The following is a 27397-nucleotide window of genomic DNA, read 5'->3' as shown; positions in this document are numbered from 1 at the left end:
CTCTTTAGCCCCGAGGGTCGTACCTTGGCGGGTGGCCAGAGTGCCGGGTGGGGGGCCGGACTATGCTGCCACTTGTAAGCTACTGAACAGAGTATTGTGTAGGTGTATGCCGGAGCTCAGAATCCAAGATGGCACCTGCTCCCTGCGTTGGCCCCGCCTCCTCCACTGGCTGCGTCCTCCGGGAAAAAGTCTGCAGATGGACCTCGCGGGCCGCATAAAATGACATGGCGGGCCTTGAGTTTGACACGTGATGTAGGGGGCCTTATGACAAGGACATTATATTGCCAAACATGGGGGGGGGGGGGCAACTGGAAAAAGGAGAGGCATGGCCGCCTCATTCATTGGCTAACCCATAATATTTAGATTGTAAGCTCTTCAGACTGCCAATTACAGTAATTACTAGTAAACATAAGAAGGCGACGCTGGAATGTATTTCTCGCAGCTCTACACTGCTAGTGTTGTCTAAAACTACCGTGAAGCCGTATCTGCGCTGTTGTTTACGACTCTCCCGCCATATTTTGTGGTGAGGACAAGTGGGTGTGGTTCAGCGGGAAGGGGCGGGGCATCCCGCAGACTGACAGTCCTGCCATCACACACAGCGGCCCTCCAGCCTCGTTCAGCTTCCCACAGCCAATAATAATTTCACGGTGCAACAACATTTTTAAAAACATTTTCATAACCTGAAGAAATTGCTGTTTCTGTAAAGTTAAAACCTGCTGATTCCCCCGGTAATACTGAATCCTCGCGGCGCGGCTCGCTGGTAAGTTATTTAACCCCTCAGTGACCAAGCTTGTTTTTTTTCATTTATTTCTCCATCGCCGTCGCTGTCTGAGGCTCGTTGTTGTTTTTTGCAGGACGAGTTGTAGTTTTCACTGGTGCCATATAAATTACCATATAATGGACTGAAAAACTTAAAGAAAATTCTAAGTGGAGTAACATGAAAAAAAAAAACACGGAATTTCCGCCATCTTGTTCCTATGGCGCACAAGCTGCAACACAAATGACCTGATAACTGTATTCTGCGGGTCGGTACGATTACTGCGATACCAAACATATAGTTTTTTTTGGCTGCACTACTTTATTTTTTAAAGACATGTAATTTTTGCCTAATTATTTTCTGCCGCCATCTTCTGCACACAATCATTTTTTATCTTTCCGTTGACGTCGTTGTTCCGGTGCTCATTTCTTTCTGTAATTTACGTTCATACCATTTTGGAAAAAATACGACTTTTTGATCACTTTTTAAGCACTTTTTCTTGGAGACAGAATGACCAAAAATGTGCATTTCTGGCGTCCTTAAATTTTTTTCAGACAACGTTCACGGCGCGGCGTAAATAATGCGTTACTTTGATAGATCAGACTTTTACGGACGCAGCGACATCAAACATGTATTTTTGTTTTAGGATTTTGATTCTTTAATTTAGTCTAACCAATGACCTGTAACCCAGTTCATTAGTTACATCTTACTGGTGGACGATCGGCAGTGTTTACGCCTGGTGGAGACATCCTGTAAGACAACCTCCTCCCTCCAGAGTAATGAGAGCGGACACACCTACAGTAGGTGCATTATGGGTCCTATTGGGATGCTATGGGGCACAGTATTATATAGCTCCAGAATTTGAGCCCGGTATTAGTGTATCTTGACGCCGAGATGTCACCTTTACCTCGCGGATGGCAGCGGGGATCCGGCAGCGCCGGCAAAACACATTGTCAGCAAATGTCACCTTCACCTCAGGCTCGGCAGCAAGGAGCGGAGAGCGGCAGCGACACACACAGTGGAAGCCGGCGTCCGCTGACAGCTGCAGCGCGGCGCAGAAAGTGAGACAGAGCCAGCTAACAGCGCACGAGCACTGCACCAAGTAACAGTGATTGAGCGCATGCAAGGAGCCAACATCGCAGCACATCAAGGAAAGTGAGACTGAGCCAGGCAAAACCGAGGGAGCCAACAGCGCCGGGACTGTCACTGACAGACGGCTTACAGGACTGGCATTGCAGCACCTTTTAGGACCTTGTGGTCTTCTACCAATCGGGAGCTAGGGATGTGACAAGGGCGTTCCTCCATGGAAGCCCGTCAAACCCCTAGCTTCCAGTGATGTCAAGACACACTAATACCCATGAGCCCTACATGTGATTGTTCTCAGTGAGAGAAACCAAGTCATCTTGTAGATATGAGACCTTTTAATGGCTAACAAGCATACATGATGTTACAGCAAGCTTTTGAACATACTCAGGCTTAAATGGAATAGATCCAAAGAGGCATACATGCATGTATGTATGTATGTATGTATACATACACACGTGACAAGGCACACACAGTGTGATTAATTTGCACTTAAAACAATACCAGAACAAGATGAGCAGAGGAGTAAATACTTAATTAGTCCACTGATAAGGAATGTGAGAATTTTACGGTCTCTATATTACTGTTAGAGGGTCACCAGGCCAATGTGTTACCTCTGCTATAGATTTCTCATATTCTCCATTGATGCAAGAAGCTCTATCCAAGGTTCATTCCGGTCCTGACAGTGTCAAAGGTTCTTATAAACTTGTACTCCCAAATTCCCCTGTGACGTTGGGATCTGAAATTGCCTTTTAATATAGTAACTTTCATATGTTCGATGTCAGTGGACTGATTAAGTATTTACTCCTCTACTCATCCTGTCCTGGTATTGTTTTAGGTGCAAATAATCCCCCCATGTCTGTGCCTTTCTATGTGTATATACACGCCTCTTCAGATCTATTCCATTTAAGCTTGAGGAAGACTATTAAGTAGGTTGGAAAGCTCGCTGTAACATCATGTATTTTTGTAAGCTATTAAAAGGTATCATATCTACAAGATGACTTGGTTTCTCTGAGAACACTTTGTTCTACTGGCTAACACCCTACCAAACTGTTTTTGATGAGCCGTACAGTAATTCCCGGTCATCTGCTTGGTTATAGTCATCATATCAGCAGTCTGAAGCCACAAGATCATTAATCACAAGTCGTTGGCTGAAATGAAAGTGAATCTTATCAGTGACCATTGTGACTCCGCGGCTTCTTACCGTTATTTATATCTGCCCTCCACGTAGAATACTGGATTACACAGCTGATCTGCCCTCCCGACAGCTCATCGACATGAGTAATAAGGCTCATCTACCCTGGGTGTTGTGGCACCATGCCATCTCTGAGGAGGTCCTTATGTGGCACCCATAGTGCTATGTGAGTGCCGCCGTACCTCCGTAGGCTTCTGATTCCATACAGAGACTTAAAGCCAATCTATCACCATCATTTTGCAGCCCTCACTGAGAGCACCATAAGATAGTGCCGCTCCCACTGATCCCATTGTATTACTAGCAGCCAGACACAGAAGTAGTCCTGCATATTCATGAGCTGCAGGCTAGCCACACCCACCCCACCCTCCAGCCAATGAGTAATAGGCAGACAGCAGTCAGTCAATAGCAAGTAGGCGGGACTAGCCTGCAGCTCATGAATATCCAGGACTACTTTATGGCCCCCCGAATCACGCGGGCTGATGCTTCCCATAGCATTGCTATGGAAAGCGCCGACTCCTGTCCACGAGTGGAAAATCATTACGATTCTCCGCTTGCGGCGGGCAATTCGCATCATGCTGCGAATTGCCCCGATTCTCCATGGTCAGCCTATCTATTAGGCGGTGGCTTCTGCTTCCGGGCGGCGGCTCCTGCGGCAGAGCTTCACCACGGGATATGGCATCGCCCGTAGACCGTCGGCCTAAGTAATCCTCTATGCATGTGCTGCTACTGGTAAAACATAATTTTCTCCAGAACAGCAGCAGACATATCTCTGTAATCAGTGTGACGGGCGCTACCTCATAGGCACTGGCGTAACTAAAGGCTCAGGGGCCCTGATGCAAAAGGTGAGCTGGGCCCCCCCCCCCCCCCCCTCTATCTGTATCTGTACCCGTACCCATACCTAAACCATGCTGCACAGAGGTATAACTTCAAGCTCCTGGGCCCCAATGCAAAACCTGTAACAGGGCCCCCAACTATAATGCTTTATTCATAGTACTGGGCTCCCTATATGGAGAAGAGAGGCCTCATGGGCCCCCTAAGGCTCCTGGGCCCGGGTGCAACCGCATCCCCTGCACCCTCTATAGTTATGCCTCTGCTCATAGGGCTCTCAGAGCGGGGTGCAAAAAGATGGTGACAGGGTCTCATTAGAGGGGTATTACTATTTTAGATATTTATGGCATCCCCACACTATATGCCACAGATGTATAAACCTACCTCTGGGACCGGCACCTACCTCCAGAACTTGGGGCCCTCCAACTACCGTCCTGCCTGCTGAAGCCACTGCTGTGATTGGAGAGGTGGCTGCGCTTGTTCAGTCCTCTGCATTCACTTCTTGCGCCATAATTGTCTAGGATGGGAATACCCCTTTAACCCTTTATGGATGCCGCTTATGTTGGACCTCAGGATGCAACAATTTGGGGGATTTCATCTCCACTTTGTAAAAGCCATAACTTTCTGTCATCATAGCCGTATGAGAGAGCTCGTTGTTTGCGCGACGAGCTGTAATTGTTATTGGTACCCATTTGGGGTACATAGGACTTTTTTGATCACTCTTTGGGTGGTTTCCCATGGGCAAGAAAATCGTGCGACTGTCAAGCAATTTTCGCCTGATGGGATAGTAAAAAGGCAGAATATGAAGCCAATGATTTACAAAAATAAAGAAAAAAATATCAAGCGGTTTTATCGCGAGCGGCAGCGATACGAGATTATTCTCCAAAAAAAGCATTGCTGGCGCTCAGAAGTCACGGGAGCGAAGACATGATATTGGCGCAATTTTTTTTGCTGCAAAATCACGATCGCCTGCGTGGAACGAGCCTTATTATGTTTGTGCACAATAGCGTTTGCCATGAGGGATGAGAAAGTGTAACATAGTAACATAGTATGTAAGGCCGAAGGGAGACAATGTCCATCTAGTTCAGCCTGCTTCCAACCCCCGTTGTTGATCCAGAGAAAGACAAAAAAACCCAATGAGGCAGAAGCCAATTTAGCCCATTTGGGGTAAAAACTTCCTTCCCGTCTCCATAATGGTGGTCAGAAGAATCCCTGGATCAACGCTTTGAAAGTTCACACCTGTCTAGAATCGTCACGGATCGTTACCACAATACCAAACAAAGGGGAAAGTGCGGAAAAAGGTGATTTTTTTTTTACTATTTTCTACAAGTTTTTTTTAACCAATTTTATTTCATGCTTTTACATTTTCTTTGTCCCTTTTTAGGGGACTTGAACCTGCAATCTCTTGATTGCTCAGATGATACACTGCAGTTTTTCATCACTTACCAAGCGATCACAGGCCATGGCAATCCATTGACCCTCCACGATTACATAGTAGAGGGCCAATAACATCACAGAGGGAGCGCCCTACCTCTGTGAACCTGGTACATGCCGTAATCAACATTCATCATGGCATGTAAGGGGTTAACAGTGAGGATCACTGTAATCACCGACCACCACTAGTGCAGAGGAAGGCCATCTATCAGTCACAGTCAGCTCCCACTTCTGAGCCCATGCCATCCAGATGCCAAGAATATATGGCTTTCCATCTCAACCCCCTCCTCCCGATGATGTATATGTAGGTTATGGGGCACAAAGGGGTTAAAGGGAGCTCATCATAAACATCATGCTACCAAAACCACAGGCAGCACAAAGTGCGGATCGGAGGCCACAGCACAGGATTGTATGTTTTATTCTGAAATGTTGCAATATTTCAGCAGCTGGGAGTCTTGAGAAGAGTCATGGGGGCGGATCCCAGAATGGGCAGATTGACAGGTCGCTCCCTATACACAAACAGAGAGTGTGCATTCAGATTTCCTGAAAACTCTACCCAAACTCAAGTGGAAACCAATCATTCTCTCACACGATTCTGTTCCTTTTTTGCATTTTTTTCCAACAGGTTTATGATGGTGAAAACAGTGCAGCTCCAAAACTCGCTGAGCTGAGCGGAAGCCAAATTCCCAGTGCGATTACATCTACACAAAACTCCATGTTTGTCCACCTGAAGTCTGACAGCAGCATCAACCACAGAGGCTTCAGTGCCCGCTTTAGTGAAGGTAAGCTCCTTGTCTCCTTGTGGAGAGCGCCAAGGAGGCGTGAGACTTATAGGCCATGCAATGCTCCTCTGGGAAATATCATATGCAAATACAAGATAATACAGTTCCTCTACAGTGCCACCTATTGGAAGGTGATGGTGCAGAGGCATTAAATCATCTCACATTTGCATACCTTACATGTTGTATAATGTCCGGATCCCAATGGCCAGCCTCCACTATTTCTCTTCCCATACTTCCCTCGGAGATCATTACTTATACATCATCTGATCTTAAGAGTAGCAATGGGCCTGCGAGCAAGAAAGAAATATTGTAAATATCCTTTAGATCCTCCGTCCTTATATACAAGATCTCAATCCCATTAAGCATCTTTAGGACAAGCTAGAACGCCATCTATGCCCGCCCAACATATCCATCATCCCTCCATCACTATCTGAAGCTCCTTGAGGAATGGAGGCAAGACCCTCCACACATCTAGGGGAATTTGGTGGAAAGCGGCCGCGGTGGGTGACTGCAGTCCCTGAGGCCAACGGTGGGCCAACATCGGATTAAAAAATGGAAAGACAATCGAATTTTGACACCTTCTATGTGCGCCCCAATACTTCTGTCATCTTAGTGTAATAGCTACCATACTTTCCAGACTAAAGGCGTACTTTTATCAGGAAGAAATCTTGCTACAAAGTATCTGCATCTTTTGGTGCGAAGTCAGAACATTCCGGCCGCCCCAGACCCCCCTGACTGCTTCCCTAATGATCAGCTACAGCGAAAAAGCATTGTAGCTCATCATTAAGACAAACAGCCCCACCGGTAAGTACATTACCTTCCCTCCGTCGCTCCGGTCCGGGTGCCGCTGAGTATCACAGGCTCTGACCTCTGACACTTCCTCCCGGCATCTGCGTTGCTCAGGAAATGTCAGAGGTGTTTCCTTTTGGGTTCGCTGCTCCACCAGAGGTACTGGAGGCAATGTTACAACTGGGGCCACTATTGCCACTCAGGGTTACTAATACAACTTGGGGCTGGTATTACTACTGGGGGCACTATAACCAGTGGGGGCCACTATTACTACTGAGACCTCTGGGGGCCACTATTATTACTGAGACCACTGGGGGCCACTATTACTACTGAGACCGCTGGGGGCCACTATTATTACTGAGACCACTGGGGGCCACTATTACTACTGAGACCTCTGGGGGCCACTATTATTACTGAGACCACTGGGGGCCACTATTACTACTTGAGGGCCACTGTTAATACTGGGGGCCACTATTTTTACTGAGACCACTGGGGGGCCACTATTACCATTGATGGCCACTACCACTACGGGGTGGGGGGCACTATTACTACAGAGACCACTGGGAGCTACTGTTACTACATGAGGGCCATGTTAATACTGGGGGCAAGATTACATCCACTTAAAACCAAACCCTCCACTTTTTTAGCCCAAGAGGGAAGTTTTAATTAGTATGAAATGATTGTATCCTATTTTTTAATATACTGTATTTGCTTCCATAGCAATTCCTCAGAGTGGCCAATCAATACTAACAGACCTTAACAAGCTCCCGGCCACAACTGGGAAACTAGTATGAGATAATAACTCGAGAGAATGGCCAACCGCGCAATAAATAAACGGGCCGGGATGCCACAGCATTTATTATCAGTCCTCTCTATATACCTTCACACAAACATCTTGTTTCAGGATGAGTCTGCTACCCTCGGGCCCGAGGGAGGTGGTGGTGGGGTATCATCTGCAGTTGGTCTGCATTGCCGTCCCTCCAATCGACTGATTTCAGGTCCCGTTTTTGGCCATTGAAGGTGGCTTTTACAATCTTCAAACTTAATCCCCACAATACACTGGGAGTGTTAGACTACCAATGCACTCAATCTGCTTTCTGATTGGTCATATGATCAGCACTGGCCAATCAGAGAGCAGTACACAGTGTGCTTTAGGTTGTTAGAAAATTGATGCAGCCATCGTGGACGGCCCAAAATGAAGGCTGGAACTGGTGGAGTGGAAGGGCGAGCAGAGAAGACCAACTGCGGTAATATACCCCCTCCCACTGCTGTGCCAGATCGTGTCTCGAAATCTGATAGTTGCTTTAATGGATGTGATAGTGATAAGACGGCGACTAAAATAATGATATTCTTCATCAACCCTCATCATCATCTGGAGGGATTTCCAATTGCCCTCCAATGTGCTGTGCGTCCATCAGAATACAGGCTGCAGTTTATGGCAGCTTGTACTCCGTCAAAGGACTGCCGCCGTTTGGTCTTAAGACAATACAAAGGAACTGATAACTTCCTACAGACCTGTTTATTATCAGACGTCTGTTACTAAGAGGGTCCAATTACAACAATGACCCCTTATTAGGAATGTCTTCACTGCTGCATCCATGGTCCCTCCCCGTTGTACCGTATGAGCCGCAGTCCACATTGTTACTCGTTGACGTTGATGACGGTATTCCCCTCTGATTCTCTCCTAGTTTGTGGAAGCTCCATTGTGACTGATGCCATCGGCGGAGTTATTTCCTCTCCATTGTATCCGGCCAAGTATCCCAACAACCAGAACTGCTCATGGATCCTAAAAGCTCAGGACCCGTGTAAGTTAGCCCTGTACACGCTGCATCCATCACTCGGATCGCTTTTGTTTTTCGGGGGGAAAGGGAGGGACTTGGCAAGTAAACAATAGTAAAAAAAAAAATCGCTGTGGTGGAAGTTGTGTCCCGCCCTGTGAGTGTAACCGGAGGGGGGGGGGGGGTTTATTCTGCTGCTTTCCCCCAAATAAATTTAAATTGAATAATTTAATTATTTACTCTTAATTGGGCTGAGCCAAGATGGCGTCCTCTGGGGTCATGTGTTCTGTTAGGACATAGGAACATCATACATAGGGGCCGCACAGGACCCCCCTCTATGTCCCAGAACAGAGCCACCCAGTAACAGTGGCTCCCATTCTGGTGGACTCTCTGCCATCCCGGTATTACAGAATGATCATTCATGGCAGCCTGTGATATCACTTCCCTGCGGCGGCCATCGCAGGCTCAATGTTAGGCTGAATGCAGCTTCGATCCGGCAAAGTCAGCTGTTTGTTAGGAGCGCCAAGAGCCGGACTCGCCACACCAAATACCACATGGAAGCACAAAACCCATCCCAGAAGCAGCAAATACCACATGGAAGACTAAACACCTCCCAAGAGAGCCAAACAAATCCCACAGGGCAGCAAACGAGGTATTCCCCAACAGCACCAAATATCACGGTGCAGCACAGAAGTGCCAATCACAGACCACAGTGGAGAGAGGAGTCAGAGAAGGGTAATAGCAGGGTGGTAAGTATAGGGGGTGCAGAGGGTGCGGTCACACGTGGGTCCAGAAAGTCTCTCTTCCCCATATTGCAAAACAATACTATCAATGAAGCTTTATAGTTGGGGGCCCAGTGCCAGGTTTTGCACCGGGGTCCAGCAGCTTCAAGTTACGCTTCTGAGTAATAGTACTAATGAGTAGCAGTAAATTATACTCCCTAGTACCTCTACCCCTCTCTGACTCCTTTGTACCTCGCTCAAAGCAGCGCAGGACCATGTCAATTCATTTTGAAGGGTCAAAACTTGCATTGGTGGACGGTACATGAGGTACCTGCAGCTAACAGCCCTCTAGGCACCTCTGTCCGTGTCCCTAAACATGTGTGGCTACCAGTGTCCCTGTGTGGCTACCAGCATCTCTCTGTGGCGGTCATAGTCTGCCCTTCCCATCCTTTTCCTCCAGTTGTCTCGGGGCCGAGGAGGAGAGCTGTGGGCCGTAGTGCGGGTGTGTGGTCGCATGGCGGCTTCTTCATCCAATGGACCCACACATGACATGGAAGGCAGGGGGCAGCACTGGCTATTAGGTAGGGTGAAGGAATGCTCAGACTAGACCATAGTGGCTCCTGGATGAGTTCATAAGCTGCGGAGAGCCGGCATCCATGGTCCGGTATTGCATGCAGGCCCCAGTTGAGTACCCCTGGCCGAGGACATTATCTAACAAATATTCCTTACCCCCCTGATGACGTATATTGTTTCTACTAACTAGAATTTCTGTCACTTTTCTCAACAGTCAACCACATCACCATTTCCTTCACGGACTTCCAAACCGAGCGAGGAAGTCAGAATTGTACCGCCGACTACGTGGAGATTTTGGGTGGAGACAATTCCGGCGCCCCTTCTCTGGGTATATATAATGTATCCGTATGATGAATGCTTGGTAGTGGCGGCCGGCAGGGAAATCAGCAGTTGGTTCCCTCCACAGCAGTTGGTTCCCTCCATAGTCCTGTAGACATCGATGTGACGTACGGAGGGTCCTGCTACATTGGTGGGATTTCCTTGTTCCAATCATGGACAGATGGAAGAAAGCAGCCATGTTTTTCTAATCCTGCCCACTCTCTTTAGGCTCGGGTCACACGGCCGTGAGCGCTGCGTGATTAGAACTGATTATTCTCAAATTCCATGAAGGATTTTCGGCAGCGATAGTGCAAAATGGAAAAATCGCAGCTTGTCCTATTTGTAGGTGACTGCAAGAATCGCCCATCATTGCCTATGGCAGTATGAAAAAATCGTATTGCCCTCGCGTACCATGTGACCTGCATGCTGGTTCTATGCGGTTTTCATTTTACGTATTGGAACCACTGGCCAATTTTTTTTTCCATGTAAAGTAAATGATCCGCATCGCACATTTTTAGCCCGGAATTGTTTGCACATGCAGGAAAATCGGGTGTAAGGGCGCCTACCCACTTGCGTTGCCGATTTTCGCGCGTGAAAAACGCAGTGTTTTCGCGCGTTTTTTGCACGTTTTTCGCGGCGTTTTTTGCAGTCCTCCATTGACAATCATGGGTGCATTAAGAGAAAAATAAGGACACATATGCAACTGACAGTTCCTATCTGAAAAAAACCCACGAAATGGAAAAACCCCACCCAGATGGACAAGAACACATTCTATACTAATTGCTCTTGAGAAAAAACGCAAAACATCACAGGAAAAAAAATCACAAGTGGGTGGGCGCCCTAAAACTGCTGTTTTTTACTGGTCGCTCTGCGTGGAACGGCACCGTGTGTCAGTAAGACAAGGCCACCCTGATGGATGCTGATCCGCCTCTGTCCGGTGAATGAGGGTCTATGGCCATGTTTACCGACGCTCCGGAGCCTTCCTGGCTCGTGCGGTCGGCGTGCGCCGCAGACAGAACGTGCAAAGAGCTGGAGATATGGCGAGCGAGAAATCCATTTACTTGTACGGAAATAGTCAGTAGAGACTTGTGTGTCGCCTGAAAGGAAATGAAATGGAAATGAGCAAAACAGTCAAGAAGGTGAAACATCCGTCTTGTCTGATATTCTGTATCTGCTGTAGAACAGGTAAGAATTCAGTGTTACCATGAAGAAGGCTGAGGAGGAAGAGTTAGCAGGGGCCGTCCGTAAGAGGCCGGGGGACTAAGTGATCGCCCCATAGAAATAGTATATGTAACCTACTACTGTGAACAGAGCCCGCCTTAGATAGCAGCATACCCACACCAGAACAGCTCAGTGAAAAAATACTGTACCAGAACCAGGCTCATAGTATAAATACAGCACCAGTACAAAGCTCATAATATAGATTCAATAACAGAACCAGGCTCACAACATACGTACAGATGTACCGATTGTTCACTTGACTGGCACATAGTGATAACTCAGTTTATAGCATTGCAGTACATTACAGTTATCATGAATGATAAATTATTATTTGCTACATTTGTACAGCCACAGAACCAAGCTCATTACATTAATATAGCCCCTGAACCAAGCCCATAACATTAATGTAGCACCAGAACAAAGCCCATAACATAAATACAGCACCAGAACCAAGCTCATAACATAAATGCAGCACCAGAACCAAGCCCATAACATTAATACAGCACCAGAACCAAGCCCATAACATAAATACAGCACCGGCAACCAAGTCTATAACATAAATACAGCACCAGAACCAAGCCCACAACATAAATACAGCACCAGAACCAAGCCTATAACATTAATATAGCACCAGAACAAAGCTCATAACATAAATGCAGCACCAGAACCAAGCTTATAACATAAATATAGCACCAGTACCAAGCTCATAACATTAATATAGCACCAGAACAAAGCTCATAACATAAATACAGCACCAGAACCAAGCCCATAACATAAATACAGCACCAGAACAAAGCCCATAACATAAATATAGCACCAGAACCAAGCCCATAACATTAATATAGCACCAGAACAAAGCTCAAAACATAAATACCGTAGCAAAACTAAGCACTTTTGTTGTGGGGGTGACAATGGGCTGACAATGGCACTTTGGAACTTCAGAGGGGAAATGATAGAGCCAGAATGAGAATGATTTATGTAGCTACATAAGACACTTCTGCACAGAAGAAAATCATCATCTGGCTGGGCGGACCAAAGAGTTGCGATCGCCCCCAGCCTATATCCACATGTCGCCATCCCCTACAAGCTGGTGGCCAGCACCCTGTGTGACTGCATGGGTGGCAGGAAGAGAGGCCAGCCATGACTGTGAAATCCCCGAACCCAGCTGTAGGAGAAAGAAGAGGACAGACAACCGATGGGGCCTGCGGCGGGCGAGGCCTTGGCTATGAAGTGCTTCACTCACTTGTCATGAAGCTTTCCTCAGCAGTCGGGTGCCTACCATACAGCAAGGTATGAGACTGCCCAGGGATGGGCTTCCCCTACTTGGCATGACACTGAAGTAGTTGTTCCCTGCAGCTGCCACTAGGGAGCGCCACTGCGAATAGCAGATTTATAGAGCTCTCAATGAGTGAAATATAAGCAGTATACGAGGAATGAGAGGTAACGTTCTGTTTTTGGCGCCCCGTCAACGGCCAAAACCCGCATGCAGATTTCTGATGTGGAAACTAAAGAGAAGTAACAAGTCGCTACTTTTTAGTTTCTGCCTCTTTTCCGCTCTTGGATTTTGCTCACTCACAAGGCAAACTCTGTGTCCGAATCCGCGCCGGATACTGCGGCAGAAATCCGTGGATTTTGACCCTGTGTTTTTAGGTGGATAATCCTGCGTCGTTTCCGGCGGTGTGACACGCCCGATGTTTGATATTAGTACGTGGTTTTACATGTAGTTCTTGCTTCCTCTTCTAGGTCGTCTTTGCGGCACAGTAATACCGCCGCCCGTGACGTCTCTCGGTAACGCCCTTGTACTCAGATTTGTCTCCAACAACGACGTGAATATGAAGGGCTTCCATGCATCGTACTCCGCGTCGTTGTCAGGTGAGGCGGATGCATTTATGGGGCGGCTCTTATCCACAAGAGGTTTTTCAGTGTGGGATATTAAAGGGATTGTCTGGCTTACCAAACCTGCAGTCACGTCACTAGAGGAGAACCCCAGCTGATACCAGGAACATTTCTTCTTCTGGAGGACCCAACATATCTGTAGTAGCCAGACAGCACATTGATTTGTGTAATTCATCATTTCTCCTGTGGGGGCGCTGCAGTAGAATAGAACCTACCAGGTTCCACCACAATTATTGGGAAAGCAGTACAACCTGTGATTGTGCAAAGCGGACAACCCATTAAAACTGATTATACCAAGATCTTAAGTTATCCCCTCACCACAGGATGACTTTATGTTCGTGGAGATCCCACTGATCCCGATGGTGCCCACATGAATGGAGCGGAGGATGCACATGTGGGCTGCCGTTCCATTCATTTCAATGATCGCACCTTAGATCATGGAACACTCCTACTTGGCAATTTCCAGTGCGGTCATTGAAATGAATGGAGCGGTGACCTCCTCTCCATTCATGCAGAGACCACTGAAACCCCCGTGTTCAGGATTGGTGAGACCCCCACCAATCATAAACGGATCTCCTATCCTGTAGATGGGGAATAACCTTAGATACTGTAAGTACAACATCTTTAAGTCTAAAAATGGAGAATTAGACAATATTTTACTTTTCTAAAATCAAAGTGACCAAAAAGGAGTTGTGGGATTTAGCCAAAGGCCGGGCTTCACCATCTTTATGTCCAACTACCTTCGGAGCAGAGGGGGGAGGCTCCTGCTGCAGCCGCATACCGGAGGAATGACAATGGTTGGTTTCCTGGGACACATAGGGAAGGGAGCGCCGTGTATTTCTCAGTTTAGCTGTAATACGAAGCAGAAAAAGATCAAAAATGAGGAGCAGATTAAGAATTGTTAGAGAATTTTTGTATTTTTATTGCGCATTTTGTATGTTTAACCCCTTAAGGACCGGACACTTTTTAGGGATTTTACCCCTGTGGTGGTTTTACTGCCCTATTTTTTTTCTTCAGCTACCAAAATTATTTTCTCTCCTTTTTCCCGTGACATATACGGCTTTATTAGGGCAGTTTTATTTTTCAGATCTTTTTTTCACTGACTTTTTTATACTTTTTAGTTGTTTATTTTTAAAATTAGTATATTTGCACTAAAATAACGTATCGGATCGGGTTCCCCATTTTGTTTTGGACAGTTTGACATATAAAATAATTTGCATACTTTTGGAATACAGGGTATACGGTGGCGGCACTGATTGGCGTCGGCGGTCGGTCATTTTATCTTTATGTATATATTTTTGTTTTATTTTGGGATTCTTTTTTACTTATTTTTGTAACTATTTTTTTACCATCTATGTTCCCCACGATATTATATAAGACTTCTGGGGGTCATTTGCATTGTTTTTTTTTTTAATTTCACACTTTTCCACTGTAGCTGGGGCGTCAATAGGAGCTGCATCCATAGGAGCCCCAGTTACAGGGAAAAACATCCTCTGTAGTGACAGTAGTCACTAACAGAGATGATATGAGTCTTCTAGAACCTGCAGCTCTGCTGTGACAGGAAGGACCTAGCAGTCACATGATCGCTGTGTCACATCGTAGAAGTAATGCTTCCACTTTCACTCTTTAGCACATAGCACTGGTTGTGTACTGTGAAGCATGGAAAGCAGAAAGCAGAAGCGGTTAAAACCTGCTTCTCCCTTCTCCTCCTGGTCCTCAGCTGTGACTAACAGATGAGGACCTGACCTGCTTTTGCTTGATTGCAGAGCCAGAGACTTTAATCCCACACCATACTTCTACTTTTAGCCGGGATTAAAGCCCAGGACCAAGCGCCATATATTTATTGTGCTTGGTCGTTAAGGGGTTAATGTTCCTTTAAAAGAGTCCTTTATTTCTGCCCATTGGGACAAAGAGGACTAGTCGTTATCCCCAGCTAAATAATGTAATTGGAGCAGACGGTGACATCATTGCACTGAGCAGAGTGACATCACAAGTCCCAGTCCTACTTGACCCTTTTCATTGACTTACTGATATAATGTATCCTTCTTACACCTGCTCATTGTCGTCTCTTTCAGCTTGTGGAGGAACTTTACATATGGAAGTCGGAGCATTCAGCAGTCCCGGCTCTCCGCAGCCTTATCCTGCAGACACGGAGTGTGTCTGGACCCTTCTCAGCTCTCCTGGCAACCGGCTCACGTTGTCTTTCAAGTAAATCTCTACTCTTCTTGCTTCATATTGTTTTCATTTTAATGGCCTTCTGAGAAGGAAATGTAGCATCTGGCAGGGAAGCTATCTGACAAATATGTCCGTGTAAATTATAACCTGGACGGGCGACAAACCGCCAGAACGTAAGAGTGTTAACCCTAGAATTACCTGGAAACATACCGAACGTGTACGGAGGCATCAGTAGAGGGGCCTGCTGAAAACATAGGTTTATATATTCTTGAGGAACCCATTTAAACATCAACTCCCCTCACATCCCTGCAGTCTCATAAATAGTGCTGAGCGAACTTTTGAAAAGTTTGGTAAGGCCGTTTTGCCAAACTTTTACAAAAAGTTTAGTTTGGTCCAAATTAGTTGGAACTGAACCAGAAGTTTACCAAAACTCCTAAGACTGCTGTATACCACTGTCTAAGGCCGCTTGCACACGAACGGGTTGAATTCTGCATGCGGGAGCCTGCAGCTGAATCCAACTCTGTGCCCGGCTGGCAACCGCACGTACCTGTCTTCTTTCTTCATCTGTACTGCAGCGGCCAGCCATTGGACATGCACAGTACAGATTTTTTCTTTCAAATCTTTTTTTTTTCCCGTGCCGTTGATAGACGAAGTTGCGGAATCGGCAACCTGTCCAATGTCAATGGAAGCCGTCTGAGCGGACACCACACAAAAAAATAGAGCATGTTGCAGTTCATTTCCGCGAGTTTGCAGGAAGAAGCGATTTTCCATAGCGCCCTATGAACGGTACTTGATGCACATCCGTTTGTGTGCAGACAGCCCAAGAGACATAAGAGCCCTGAATGATGCTCTGAGAGTGTTATACAGGGCTTCTATGGCTCACACCAAGCTACGGTTCTTCTGGTTCTTCTTGTGATGCCACAAGTTCCTAATCTTTTTTTTTTTAATCAAATTTTGGTATTCTCCTGCGACTCGACCCCGTAGACCGGCGGCCACCAGTGCATCACCACACGAAGGACGTGTCACGTTGGCTGAATGGTTGTAATCTTCTGTATTGCGCTGCCCTCAGGTCATTCTCACTTCAGATGAGCGAGAACTGTTCAAGCGATTATGTGGAAATAAGAGAAGGAAGTGAGACGGGACCGCTCTTAGGACGCTTCTGCGGAGACTCCTTACCGAATAACGTTACCTCAGTCGCCGGTCACGTACTTTGGGTGAAGTTTGTGTCTGACGGATCGCTCAGCGGCGAGGGATTTCAAGCCACATTCTCCCACTGTAAGTTTGTACATTTAATGACTTGCATCGGCTCTGAAAATGCACAATAAATGTGAAAATCATAAGAAACCATAATTAGAGTAAATCAACAAATGGAAGGCAAAATGTAAGCAAGAAATGTTTAATGAAAGCTGGGTGCCAGGAGAATACATCTATTAGGACAGAACTGAGATTTGGGACTATAGATCAGCTACAGTGCCTGATCTGAGGTAGTCTGGGACACACCTCCTTCTAATCATTGGTTCAGGCTGCAGAACAGACAGCATGAACCAATCAAGTGTGGTCCAAGTACTAAAGGTGGGACGGTGAGCCCTAAAATACTGTCATCGAACACTGCATGACTTACTGGTAAATGTCATCTTCCATGGGGGTTAATGGTAGAAGGTTCAAGGAATCAGACTTTATCCCAACATGCGGTGGTTCCCGTTGACCTGAGTGGCTAGTATAAGGACTGTTATTAAAGGGGTTTTCTGGGCAAATGTTGTTGATGTATCTTCAGGATAGGTCGTCAATAGTTGATCACCGGAGTTCCTGAGTGATGGATCCCTGGCGATCGATCAGCTGATTGATGAGGATGAGGACATTATCAGGATCGCAGCAGGAAGTTTCACAGGCAGCCTCACTACTACTCAAATGAATGGGAGCGGAGTCACCTTTGAGACTTCCTGTTCCGACCCCAATGCAGAGCCGGAAGTGTAGTAGGTGGCTTTGCTCCCATTGATTTCAATGCTAGTTAAGCCGCCTATGTAACTTTCTGCTCTCACCCCGATGGCTACATCCGGCTTCCCTGCACTGACAGCTAGCCAAATGATCAACTCATTGCTGGGGATCCCAAGCAGCAGAACCCTGGTGATCAACTATTGATGACCTATCCTGAGAATAGGTCATCCTTAGTATTTGCCTGGAAAACCCCTTTAAAGGGGTTGTACAGAACTTAAAAAGACTGCATACAGAAACTGCACCAGACCTATCCATGCGTCATGTCCCAGATTGCAGTTCAGCTCCAGAGCCGCAATACTACTGACAACCTGTGGACAGGTGTGGTGCTGTTTTGGGAAGTAAGCAACCATGTTTTTCTAGTCCTGTATCACCCCTTTAAGTAAAATAAAGTGTTAAAAGCTTTTAATCTCAACCTTCCCAGTGATGTAAAGCTGCTGTATGAAGTCCATGCCATCAATGTAACATCTGACCCATTCTATTGAATATCTTTAGTATTCGGGAACAATATACAAGGATCCTATGGACAGATTGCATCCCCGCTATGGCCCAGGGAATACCCCCATCATTCTAACTACATCTGGTATGTCAATGTGGAACCAGGTCGCATCATTGAGGTTAGATTTTTGGAGATGGACATTGAGGATCATGCACACTGCGGCTACGACAAACTACAAGTACGTTCCTAATAAATCCCTGTCATTGACTATCCTTTAAAGGGGTTGTGCCAAAATACAAAATTACCCCCATCATCCGTAGTGCTGTGAGTTGTGGTATGGCGATGCAAGATTAAGGATACGATGCAGCAGATGGAGTAACCAACATTCACAATATTTTTTTGAGACAACATAAATAAAGCGAGCCCTTGGGTAGTAATGAGTAAAGAACGGGATTAATACCTTCAATCTACAATTACCTACAGATGTAGCAGCGCGAGAACCAGGAGTTTGGTGCACTAGTTTTATGGTTTTGTCACACAGCTACGCTAGTGAAACTGCCACTATCGCTTTGAATGGCCATGCATGCTATACAAATAGCGTAGCTGCACCTCTCTAACTCATTAGCGCACTAACGCGGGTTGTGTTAGAGTTGCAACATTGGTAGAATGTAATAGAAGCTACTGAACAATATCAATAACACTCTGCTGATATTGGTGCTGTCTTACAGAAATAGAGATTACGGAATATAATACACAGTTTCCATTTAGGGGTTAACACTCCTTCACCTCTAAGGTTGATTTATACTTTCCATTGCAAAATATTTACATCACAGTCTAGTGCCTTTACTGAGGCAGGCCTCACTTACGGTTCAATGTGCAGCTTCGACTGACCTGAGCTCTCTAGCAGTGTTGTCTGCGATCAGGAGCACAAGTCTTCACTCCTCTCTTTCTCTGTGGTTTTAGTTGCAGCCTCTGCACTCCACTAACTCCTGGCCTTTGGAGTGACTACTTTTCTTCATCCTAGGCAGCTTTGTCTCCAGCTACCTTAGCCTCAGTCCTGTGGCAGTTCACCTCCTCCAGCCTTCCTTACAGTCCCTGTCCAGCCTCCTACGCAGCTAAAATAGTCCTTTTTATGTTAAGGCATCAGCCAATCAGCAAGTGTCTAGTGAACATGCTCTGTTCCAAATTTTGGCGCACGTGCCGATTTTGGAGTCTCTCGCCCATACTTCTTTATGGCAACACTGTCATCAGTTGATGGGGTTAGACTGCTGGGAGCCCTATCGATCCTGCGGACATGGCTTCTGAAGGTTACTGCATGAATGGTGCGCCCGTGTGACTGAGCCCTAATAGCAGATAGTAAAGCTGAATATAAATGCCAGGTATTAGTTAACATTTTGATCAAAATATGGAAGCTAGCGGGCCACTTCATGGCTCCTGGCTATACCGCTAGTCCCTACACTAACCAGGAGTCCAGTGGCACCGGACACAATTCACACTGCAAGCTGCAACAGGAAAGGCAACAGAACACAAGTCACGCAGCAAGCTGTACAGGACAGACAGTAGGAAACAAGTCACACCGCAAGCTGTAAGCTAAAGTAACATGACTGCTCACCCTGAACACCAGACAGATACTGACAGGAGCTGGGTTTATATGTGCTTCAGACTAAAGGAGTTTGACTGCTGGAGAATACCACACCCAACAAGCTCAATCACTCACCACCTGTGGAGCTGTGCTGCTAGAAACCTTAGTACTACAGGTCCCAGCAGCACAATGTAACACCTGGCATTGGGCAGTCATAGCACTGCCATACAATATATCACATGCATCAAACTCAAGGCCCGTGGGCCGAATCCGCTCCGCCACATCATTTCATGTGGCGCACTGTGGACTTGTTTGAGACCTGCTGCTAAGTACCGAGATCATGGCCGCCATCTAGGTCCTACACTGTGACAGGAGCATGTAGACTGAGCGCTGTGACTATGACTGGAGCCCCCTGAGGTTTTGGCATGCTCACCTGTCTACTTTTCCTGCTGAGCCCATCCTGCAGTACAGCGCTGCTTGCCGGGGATCAGATTGAGGCAGCTTGTACATCCTGGACGGTCCTTGCTACTATCCAGCAGTGGACAGTCTGTTCCAGCCCGCCTGTCCATATCCTATGAGACTGCTGCACCGACCGGAGAGGACGCTCTGTTATACTGCTGCTCAACCCACTGAGTAAGGGCGCTGCCCTAAGTAACTTTTTGGGAACCTTTCACCAAGATTTGCTAACTCTCATAATTTTTCCTTTTCTCTGACTACCTGGCGGTTTAGAGTTTCTTACAGTTTAATGTCTGTGTTGGGGGACTTGTGCCCCAATTTTTCAGGACTAGAGGTTTGCTCTTGTTTGTTGGTTCTCCCTTCCCATTTTTAAAATATAGTCTCACAATTACAAACAGCCCTTTAAAGGCAACCATAATGCTGATGTGGCGGTGAAAAGCAGTTTGACTCCCCTGCATTAGTTAGTCATCCAGTCCCATCAAAATCGGGGTGTCAGCTGCCATTCATATAATGTGTGTGGGCACGATGCTTCAGAATCGTTCCTTCGTAAAACAGAAATGTCAGGAGAGCTGATGGATCCTCTAACATTTACGCCAAGCCCTGTGGGTCGTCCCATGCCAGACATAGCCCTGTGGGTCGTCCCATGCCGGACATAGCCCTGTGGGTCGGCCCATGCCGGACATAGCCCTGTGGGTCGTCCCATGCCGGACATAGCCCTGTGGGTCGTCCCATGCCGGACATAGCCCTGTGGGTCGGCCCATGCCGGACATAGCCCTGTGGGTCGTCCCATGCCGGACATAGCCCTGTGGGTCGGCCCATGCCGGACATAGCCCTGTGGGTCGGCCCATGCCGGACATAGCCCTGTGGGTCGGCCCATGCCGGACATAGCCCTGTGGGTCGGCCCATGCCGGACATAGCCCTGTGGGTCGGCCCATGCCGGACATAGCCCTGTGGGTCGGCCCATGCCGGACATAGCCCTGTGGGTCGGCCCATGCCGGACATAGCCCTGTGGGTCGGCCCATGCCGGACATAGCCCTGTGGGTCGGCCCATGCCGGACATAGCCCTGTGGGTCATCCCATGCCGGACATAGCCCTGTGGGTCGTCCCTTGCCAGACATAGCCCTGTGGGTCGTCCCATGCCGGACATAGCCCTGTGGGTCTTCCCATGCCGGACATAGCCCTGTGGATTGTCCCATGCCGGACATAGCCCTGAGGCTGTTAGCTGGGGCGGTAGATGTTTTTGTATAATTATATTAGATCTCATTGTGTGTGATGCAGTTTTGGATAACTATTTTTTTTGCAGATATTTGATGGATCCGGCACCCAGTTCCATCTAATGGGCAGGTACTGCGGCGTTGCCCCTCCTCCTACCCTCTTCTCCTTCGGTAGCGCAGTGACTATTCAGTTCATAAGTGACAACAGTATCAGCCAGAGGGGGTTTCTGCTGGAATGGACTGCCGTCAACGTATCCCCCGAGCCGCGGCCTACCATAGCTCCAGGTACCAATAAATATACAATAGTCATATTTAACTGATCTGGACGACTTTGGGCCAAAGTTTATATAAAAAGATTGTTTGTGATCTGGAAAAAACAGATATCAGGGGAAACAATGAATCGGCCAAGTTAGATATTTTTTCTGTAACTTTCCACAGTACTTGTAATGCCGTCTCTTAGAGTTTTCATGGTGGGGGGAATTTGAGTGAGATATTGGATGCTTAAGTAACCCTCCGGTTTCGGGACCAGAGTGGTTACATTAGGCTGCTTTCACATCTGCATTGGGGATTCTGTTTTCCTGCTCCATTAGAGGAATCCCCTGGCCGAGTGGTTCCATCCTATGAGGGAATTGAATAGCACCAAAGGACCCAATTGACTATAATGGGGTCCGTTTGGTTTCCGCTCAGCTGCCCGGCTTACATGAAGACTCTTTCTTCTGGCATTTTGTGCCGGATCTGCGACTACATCTCTGAACAGAGGTTCCAACGCAGATGTGAAAGCAGCCTAACCTGCATGTGTTCATACCTGCAGTATGTTTGATTCGCTGGGTCCTGTTTTTGGCCATCCATGATCTCTGAGGCGATCTTTAGACTAGCTGATCCTCATAGTGCGCCGGTAGTGTTAGGGAAAAATATGAAAATGTAAAAAAAGGGCTGCGTCCTTAAGGGGTTAAATATTCTGTAGGCACAGCAAGGCAATAGGAGTTCAGGGAGAGCAGTTATAGCGGGCAATGGTATCTGAAGGGCCCTAAGGTACCTGTGTCACAGAAAACATCGGTATTGGCACATGGTAGGTGGGGCCTTGTTACGGTTTTTTCCCATTTGGCCCCAGATGTCTATGACTGCAGTCCACAGATAGGCAATGTGCTGCAGAATCCTGTATGCATCCTATTACCTGATAATGGCCTCCATGAATGATGATGAATGGAAACAACTGACATTCCTAAAAACCCCATGATGAATAAGTAGGGGTCCGGGCTGCATCATCCATGAGGGGGATCAGAATGTGAATAGAATGCCGTTTCCTTCATGCATACGGAGAGATAGATGCTGTTACAATAAGCCCACTTTTACCGCACAGCACTCTGGGGATTTTGGGGAGATTGTATCCACTTTAAAAAATAATTGCCTATTTTGTACTCTGATCCAATGTTGAGGGCTCTTCGTGGAGGAGGTCGGGAGGTTCTTCTATTGGGAATGTACTTTCCCCTTGAGAATTGAATGATACGTAATGAAAAACGTGGCAAAGTCCAGTGGATTTGTACAAGTGAAATGTTGGGTTGTGGGATTGCTGCGAAGACACGTTGAATGCAGAAGAATGAGTATCCTACATGACATACTATATCGCCCTTTATATGGTGTACTGCATTACTTGTACTGCATTGTATAGTACATTGGTTCTACTATCCCATCTATGAGAATAAATGAACATGTACCGGATGCGATACACACTGCTAGTCGGAAGGGATCTGCCACATCTTGGTAAAGTCCATGCAGGTGAACTGCACTAAGACTCAGGGAAAGAACAGAAGGGCGCATGCACTAATTTGCTCTCTGCTACAAAGCGTATTGGCGCATGAATTGTCTTTTTTCCGGACTGGTCAAACTCCGTGCAAGTATAGAAAAAAACTGGGAAGTCGGTCCTGCACATCTACCTGGCATGTAGTATTAACTATGTGCAGGACGGATGAGGCGAGTTCTATCTGTTCTGGCGTGTAGCATTTACGCACGAGAATCTGTGAAAACAAAGCCATTGAATCATTGGTTCCTTTCGGCCATTACAACCGTGTTTACGCCCCACCAGTGAGGTGTGAGGGGCCTGCGGGCGTCAGTAGCGGCGTGTCTTTTAGGGCTCGTCCATATCAGTGTATATACGCAGCGTCTTGGCGCGGTCAGAACGCTCTTCCGCCCGTGGGGCTAAGTCTTTGCCCCCTGCTTCCCACTAGATGTACTTAATGCAGTTTTGAATAAAACAATAAGCCCTTAATGTTTCTCCGCCTGGACGGCGGGAAGATCCTTATTTTTTCTCTGCGTGGGAAAATATTCCCTCGGGTGCAGAAACAGCCGCTCTCTGCAGTTCATGCTTGTACTTTATTTCATTTCCAATTTGTGGTAGGGGGCGCTATTTCATCTCTCACCAGTAAGGAGACTAGATGCAGTGCCGGTATGTTCAGTCTGGACATTTAACCCTTTGCTATCATACAGGCGCCTGCGGTGGACTCTTACAGACCGGAGAAACACCGTTATTCCTTTTCTCTCCTGGATGGCCGAATACCTACGCCTCGTCGATTGTGTGCAGCTGGGTGATCAGGTCTCCTGCGTCCACGGTGGAGCTGAACCTCCTGACGGTGGACATCGAAGAACATGAGACATGCGGTTATGACGCGCTCGTCATCAGAGATGGTAAGGGAGGGATTATTCTATAGGGGTGGAACAGGTATACAATGTGGTGAATGTCCACCATCAAGGCGACCCTCCTGTTTCGGGCCAAAATTCTGTGCAAGTACCAGAGGGTGAGGAGGACATGTTACCCATAGTTCATCTTCATGGCGGTCTCTCAGTTTTGCCACTTCTGGTTCCGTTTTCAGGCAGCCAAGATGGCTGTTAGCATCTATAGACTACCTAATGGCACACCGTGCATCGGTAGTGTTAGGACTATCAATGTATTCTACCTGCTCTGTGATTGGCTGCCACTGCTCACATGATCAACACTGGCCAATCACTGGCAGTGCACAGTGGGGTTAAAAAATAGTAGTGGCCATCTTGACTGCCTGAAAACATCAACCAGAATCGGCGGAATAGAGGAACCGTCAAAACAATCCTCTACAGATAATATATCTCCTCCACCCTTCGGCCCCAGAATAGCATTTTGTCCAGAAACCAGAGGGTCGCTTTGTAGGGAACTTATTATTGATGACCGATCCCCAGGATAGGTCATCAATGTTTGATTGGCGAGGGTCCGCTGCTTGTGATCTCCCCCCACTCAGCTGATAATAGACGTGCTGTCATTGTGGCTAGAGCGGAAGCTAACAGCTCTGTCCATAGTGCAATTGCTCAGGTTGGTATTGCATTGAATTCAATGAGAGTGTCGCCTGCAATACCAACCCCGTCCACTGCAGTACAGACAGAGCTGTCTACTACCGTCTCTGTCAACTATTATACTTAGTAATGGATCTTTATAATATTAATAACATATTCTATTATTTTTTCTGTCATCAAGGAGACAACAGCGCCGCCCCCGAGCTTGCCACCCTCTGTGGCCGGGAGGTTCCTGGACCGATTCGATCGTCGGGAGATGCCATGTTCTTGTATTTTGCCTCTGATGGAAGTGTTTCTGGGAGAGGATTCAATGCATCTTATCACAAAAGTAAAGTTTTCTCTGACTTTATCCTACAGAGTTTAAGGGCTCCTCACATCTCAGCCTTGTCTTCAGTTCTGCTTTTCTGTCAATAGAGCAGCAAAATGGAAGAAAAACCGGTTGTGTTTTACTTCCCATTGATTTCAGTGGAACTTTCTGAGCTTTAGTTCTGCTCTTATTTCGCTTCTGTTCCATCTGATAAAAAGGGGCAGTGACGGAACTGAAGGGGAAAGTTTCCATTTGGTTCCATTTTTGTTGTATGTTTAACATCTCAGTTTTGAAATGAGCAGAAGGGAAGATGTAAACAGAGAGAAACGTAAACTGATAGAAATGGTCGTTTTTTTTACAGGAGGTACTAGTGTAACATTAGGCTCCGCCCCTTCCCCAGTCCACCAATGACTTCTTCCATCCTAGGACAATTTTCTGCAGGCTTTATGGACAGTGACTATTTTGAGGCATTCCTGGACAACCCCATTAACTCAAATTTCATTAAAGAGACCCTTCGGGCCACAATAGATTCCTACAGGACAAAGATCTCACGACAGAGTACTGCAGAATTATCTTGATTTGAGGCACATACGTATCTGAGCATGCCCAGCCAAGAGGAAAGGTCAGGAAGGACACATCTGTACATTCGGGGGGTGATTGCATCCATCTTAGCTCTGCACTCCTCCCATCGCTAAAAGACTGTTTTAATTAGTGCAGAATAAAGCAGGTTCCTACAGATCTTGAGTGCATATTGTAGGTCTAGACCCATGATGGAGGTTCTCTGCTCTCCAGGTATAGTATTACTGTAAGGACCTATCTGATTGAGGCTGTGCCATAAGCTAACAGATATTAATCAAAATGTATATATTTGGGGAGGGGTCTTCAGGACACAATTATCACTGAACTTTAGATGTAGCAAGAAACCTCATTGTTTCATAATGTGTATGAAGTATTTGCAATATCCTGCAAAGAATGGCATATATGAATCCCACCCTAGTATAGTGTACAAGCTGCACTACAGAAATGTGGTTTGCTTGCACCTTGTGGACTTCAAAGGTGCAAAACCAAATCATAACCTCTAATATCTCTTGACACAATCCCAAACATGCCAGTTTATCTTTTATATAAACCACAGACCATGAGACGTGTACTACGTGCAGCTGCTATAGGAGCCTTGGGGAGAGGAGGTTACTCTTTCCTATCCCAACCTACCCTACTGTTTAGGACTCTTCTTTATAGAGCAACTGCATTGTTGGCAAAGACGAAGAATTGGCCCATGTTCACAAAAAGAGAGCAGAGGACCTTCTCTTCCCTATAACAAAACCAGCAGCACAATAGGGGGTCATTTTGATATTTGCTATGGGGACCCTTCTCTTCTGTGTACATCATATACATGGAGGACAGAGGATTACAATGCAAAAATTAAAAACTCTCTTCCCCACACTTCACTTTTTGAGAAATGGGTTCATTTCTCCCAAATCCCCTTGGCACTTGAGATTGTCTCTATGGCATTCTAAGGAGAGTCAGGCCAGGGTCACAAAGTAACTAGAACCATCAGGAAGATGTAACATATTCTTAAGGTAACATAATGTCAGGATCAGTGAATGTGCAACCGCTGTGCTACACACTGTTTTGGCTCTTGGCCAAACCCAGAGGTGATACGCAAGGAACCCCGGTCTTCACCCCGCCAGTTGGGATCTGGGCCTCAAGTCCCCAAGCTGTTGCACTGGAAGTGGTCTTAGTAATGCATCAGCTGGTACTACAATAGACCAGGGCACAGTCCTGGAGAGTGTGAACAGAGTCGTAGTCAGAGCACTCTGGGTTAAGGCTGACAGCGTAACTGCAATACTTGGGACAAGCCAAAGGTCAGGGCACACAGAGTAGTTTCAGCATGGTACAAACAGGCCAGGAGTCAGGGCAGATAGCAGACAGGAGAATAGGTAATACAACAAGCTGCAGTCAGGAGCAGAGAGTGTGGAGAAGTCAGGAATAGCCAGAGTCAGAAACCGGAAAGTCAGCAGAAACAAACAGCACCTACAGCTAGGCCAAAAAGTCCGAAAGCTTAGGCACCTTCCATAGGGAGACGGTGAATGAGAGCAGAAAGAGGCAAGGAGGAGACCAGAGATGGCTGAGGAGCTGGAGAGAAGGTGTGCCGTGGCCACCAGAAGGGAAAGATGAGGTAAGCTGCGGCTGCGGATCATAACATGTAGAAAGTTTACTGAGCTTGGCTTTTGCCATACAGCAGAAACCGTTCACTGTTCAACTCATAAGTTTGGCCGGCGGCTTTGGGACCCTTACTCTACTACTGTAGGTGCATTTTACTCAACCGATTCACTTGACTGTCCGACTAAGAGAAAGAATTGCATTAGTCTCCACCGGCTTCGGTACACGATCAGCATTGACTTCTTGCTAGACAGCTTGACTGAGCACAGATGTGTAACCCTAACTGCTGGAATCTGCTAGACTCAGCGCTTCCATCTTCCCCTCTTAGCAACCTGCATGCCACCATAATTCTGGATCACGCAGGCCACACGCTAT

At 46.8% G+C, this 27397-nt stretch overlaps 1 protein-coding gene across 1 annotated transcript in view; it reads left to right on the top strand.

The window, feature by feature from the left end:
* CUBN (cubilin) overlaps positions 1-27397 on the top strand; it is a 258671-nt gene that overhangs the window by 155477 nt on the left and 75797 nt on the right. The window contains exons 28-37 of the mRNA XM_066584717.1: positions 5923-6079; positions 8557-8673; positions 10156-10269; positions 13224-13352; positions 15452-15584; positions 16621-16826; positions 18039-18220; positions 21324-21519; positions 23719-23916; positions 24734-24880. Coding sequence (XP_066440814.1) covers positions 5923-6079; positions 8557-8673; positions 10156-10269; positions 13224-13352; positions 15452-15584; positions 16621-16826; positions 18039-18220; positions 21324-21519; positions 23719-23916; positions 24734-24880 — 1579 coding nt within the window. The remainder of the gene's footprint in view (positions 1-5922; positions 6080-8556; positions 8674-10155; positions 10270-13223; positions 13353-15451; positions 15585-16620; positions 16827-18038; positions 18221-21323; positions 21520-23718; positions 23917-24733; positions 24881-27397) is intronic.

This window comes from Eleutherodactylus coqui, chromosome 12 (genome assembly GCF_035609145.1).
Source record: "Eleutherodactylus coqui strain aEleCoq1 chromosome 12, aEleCoq1.hap1, whole genome shotgun sequence".
NCBI classification, from domain to species: domain Eukaryota; kingdom Metazoa; phylum Chordata; class Amphibia; order Anura; family Eleutherodactylidae; genus Eleutherodactylus; species Eleutherodactylus coqui.
The sequence above is the reverse complement of the archived record's forward strand: the minus strand, read 5'-3'. Positions and strand labels throughout refer to the sequence as shown.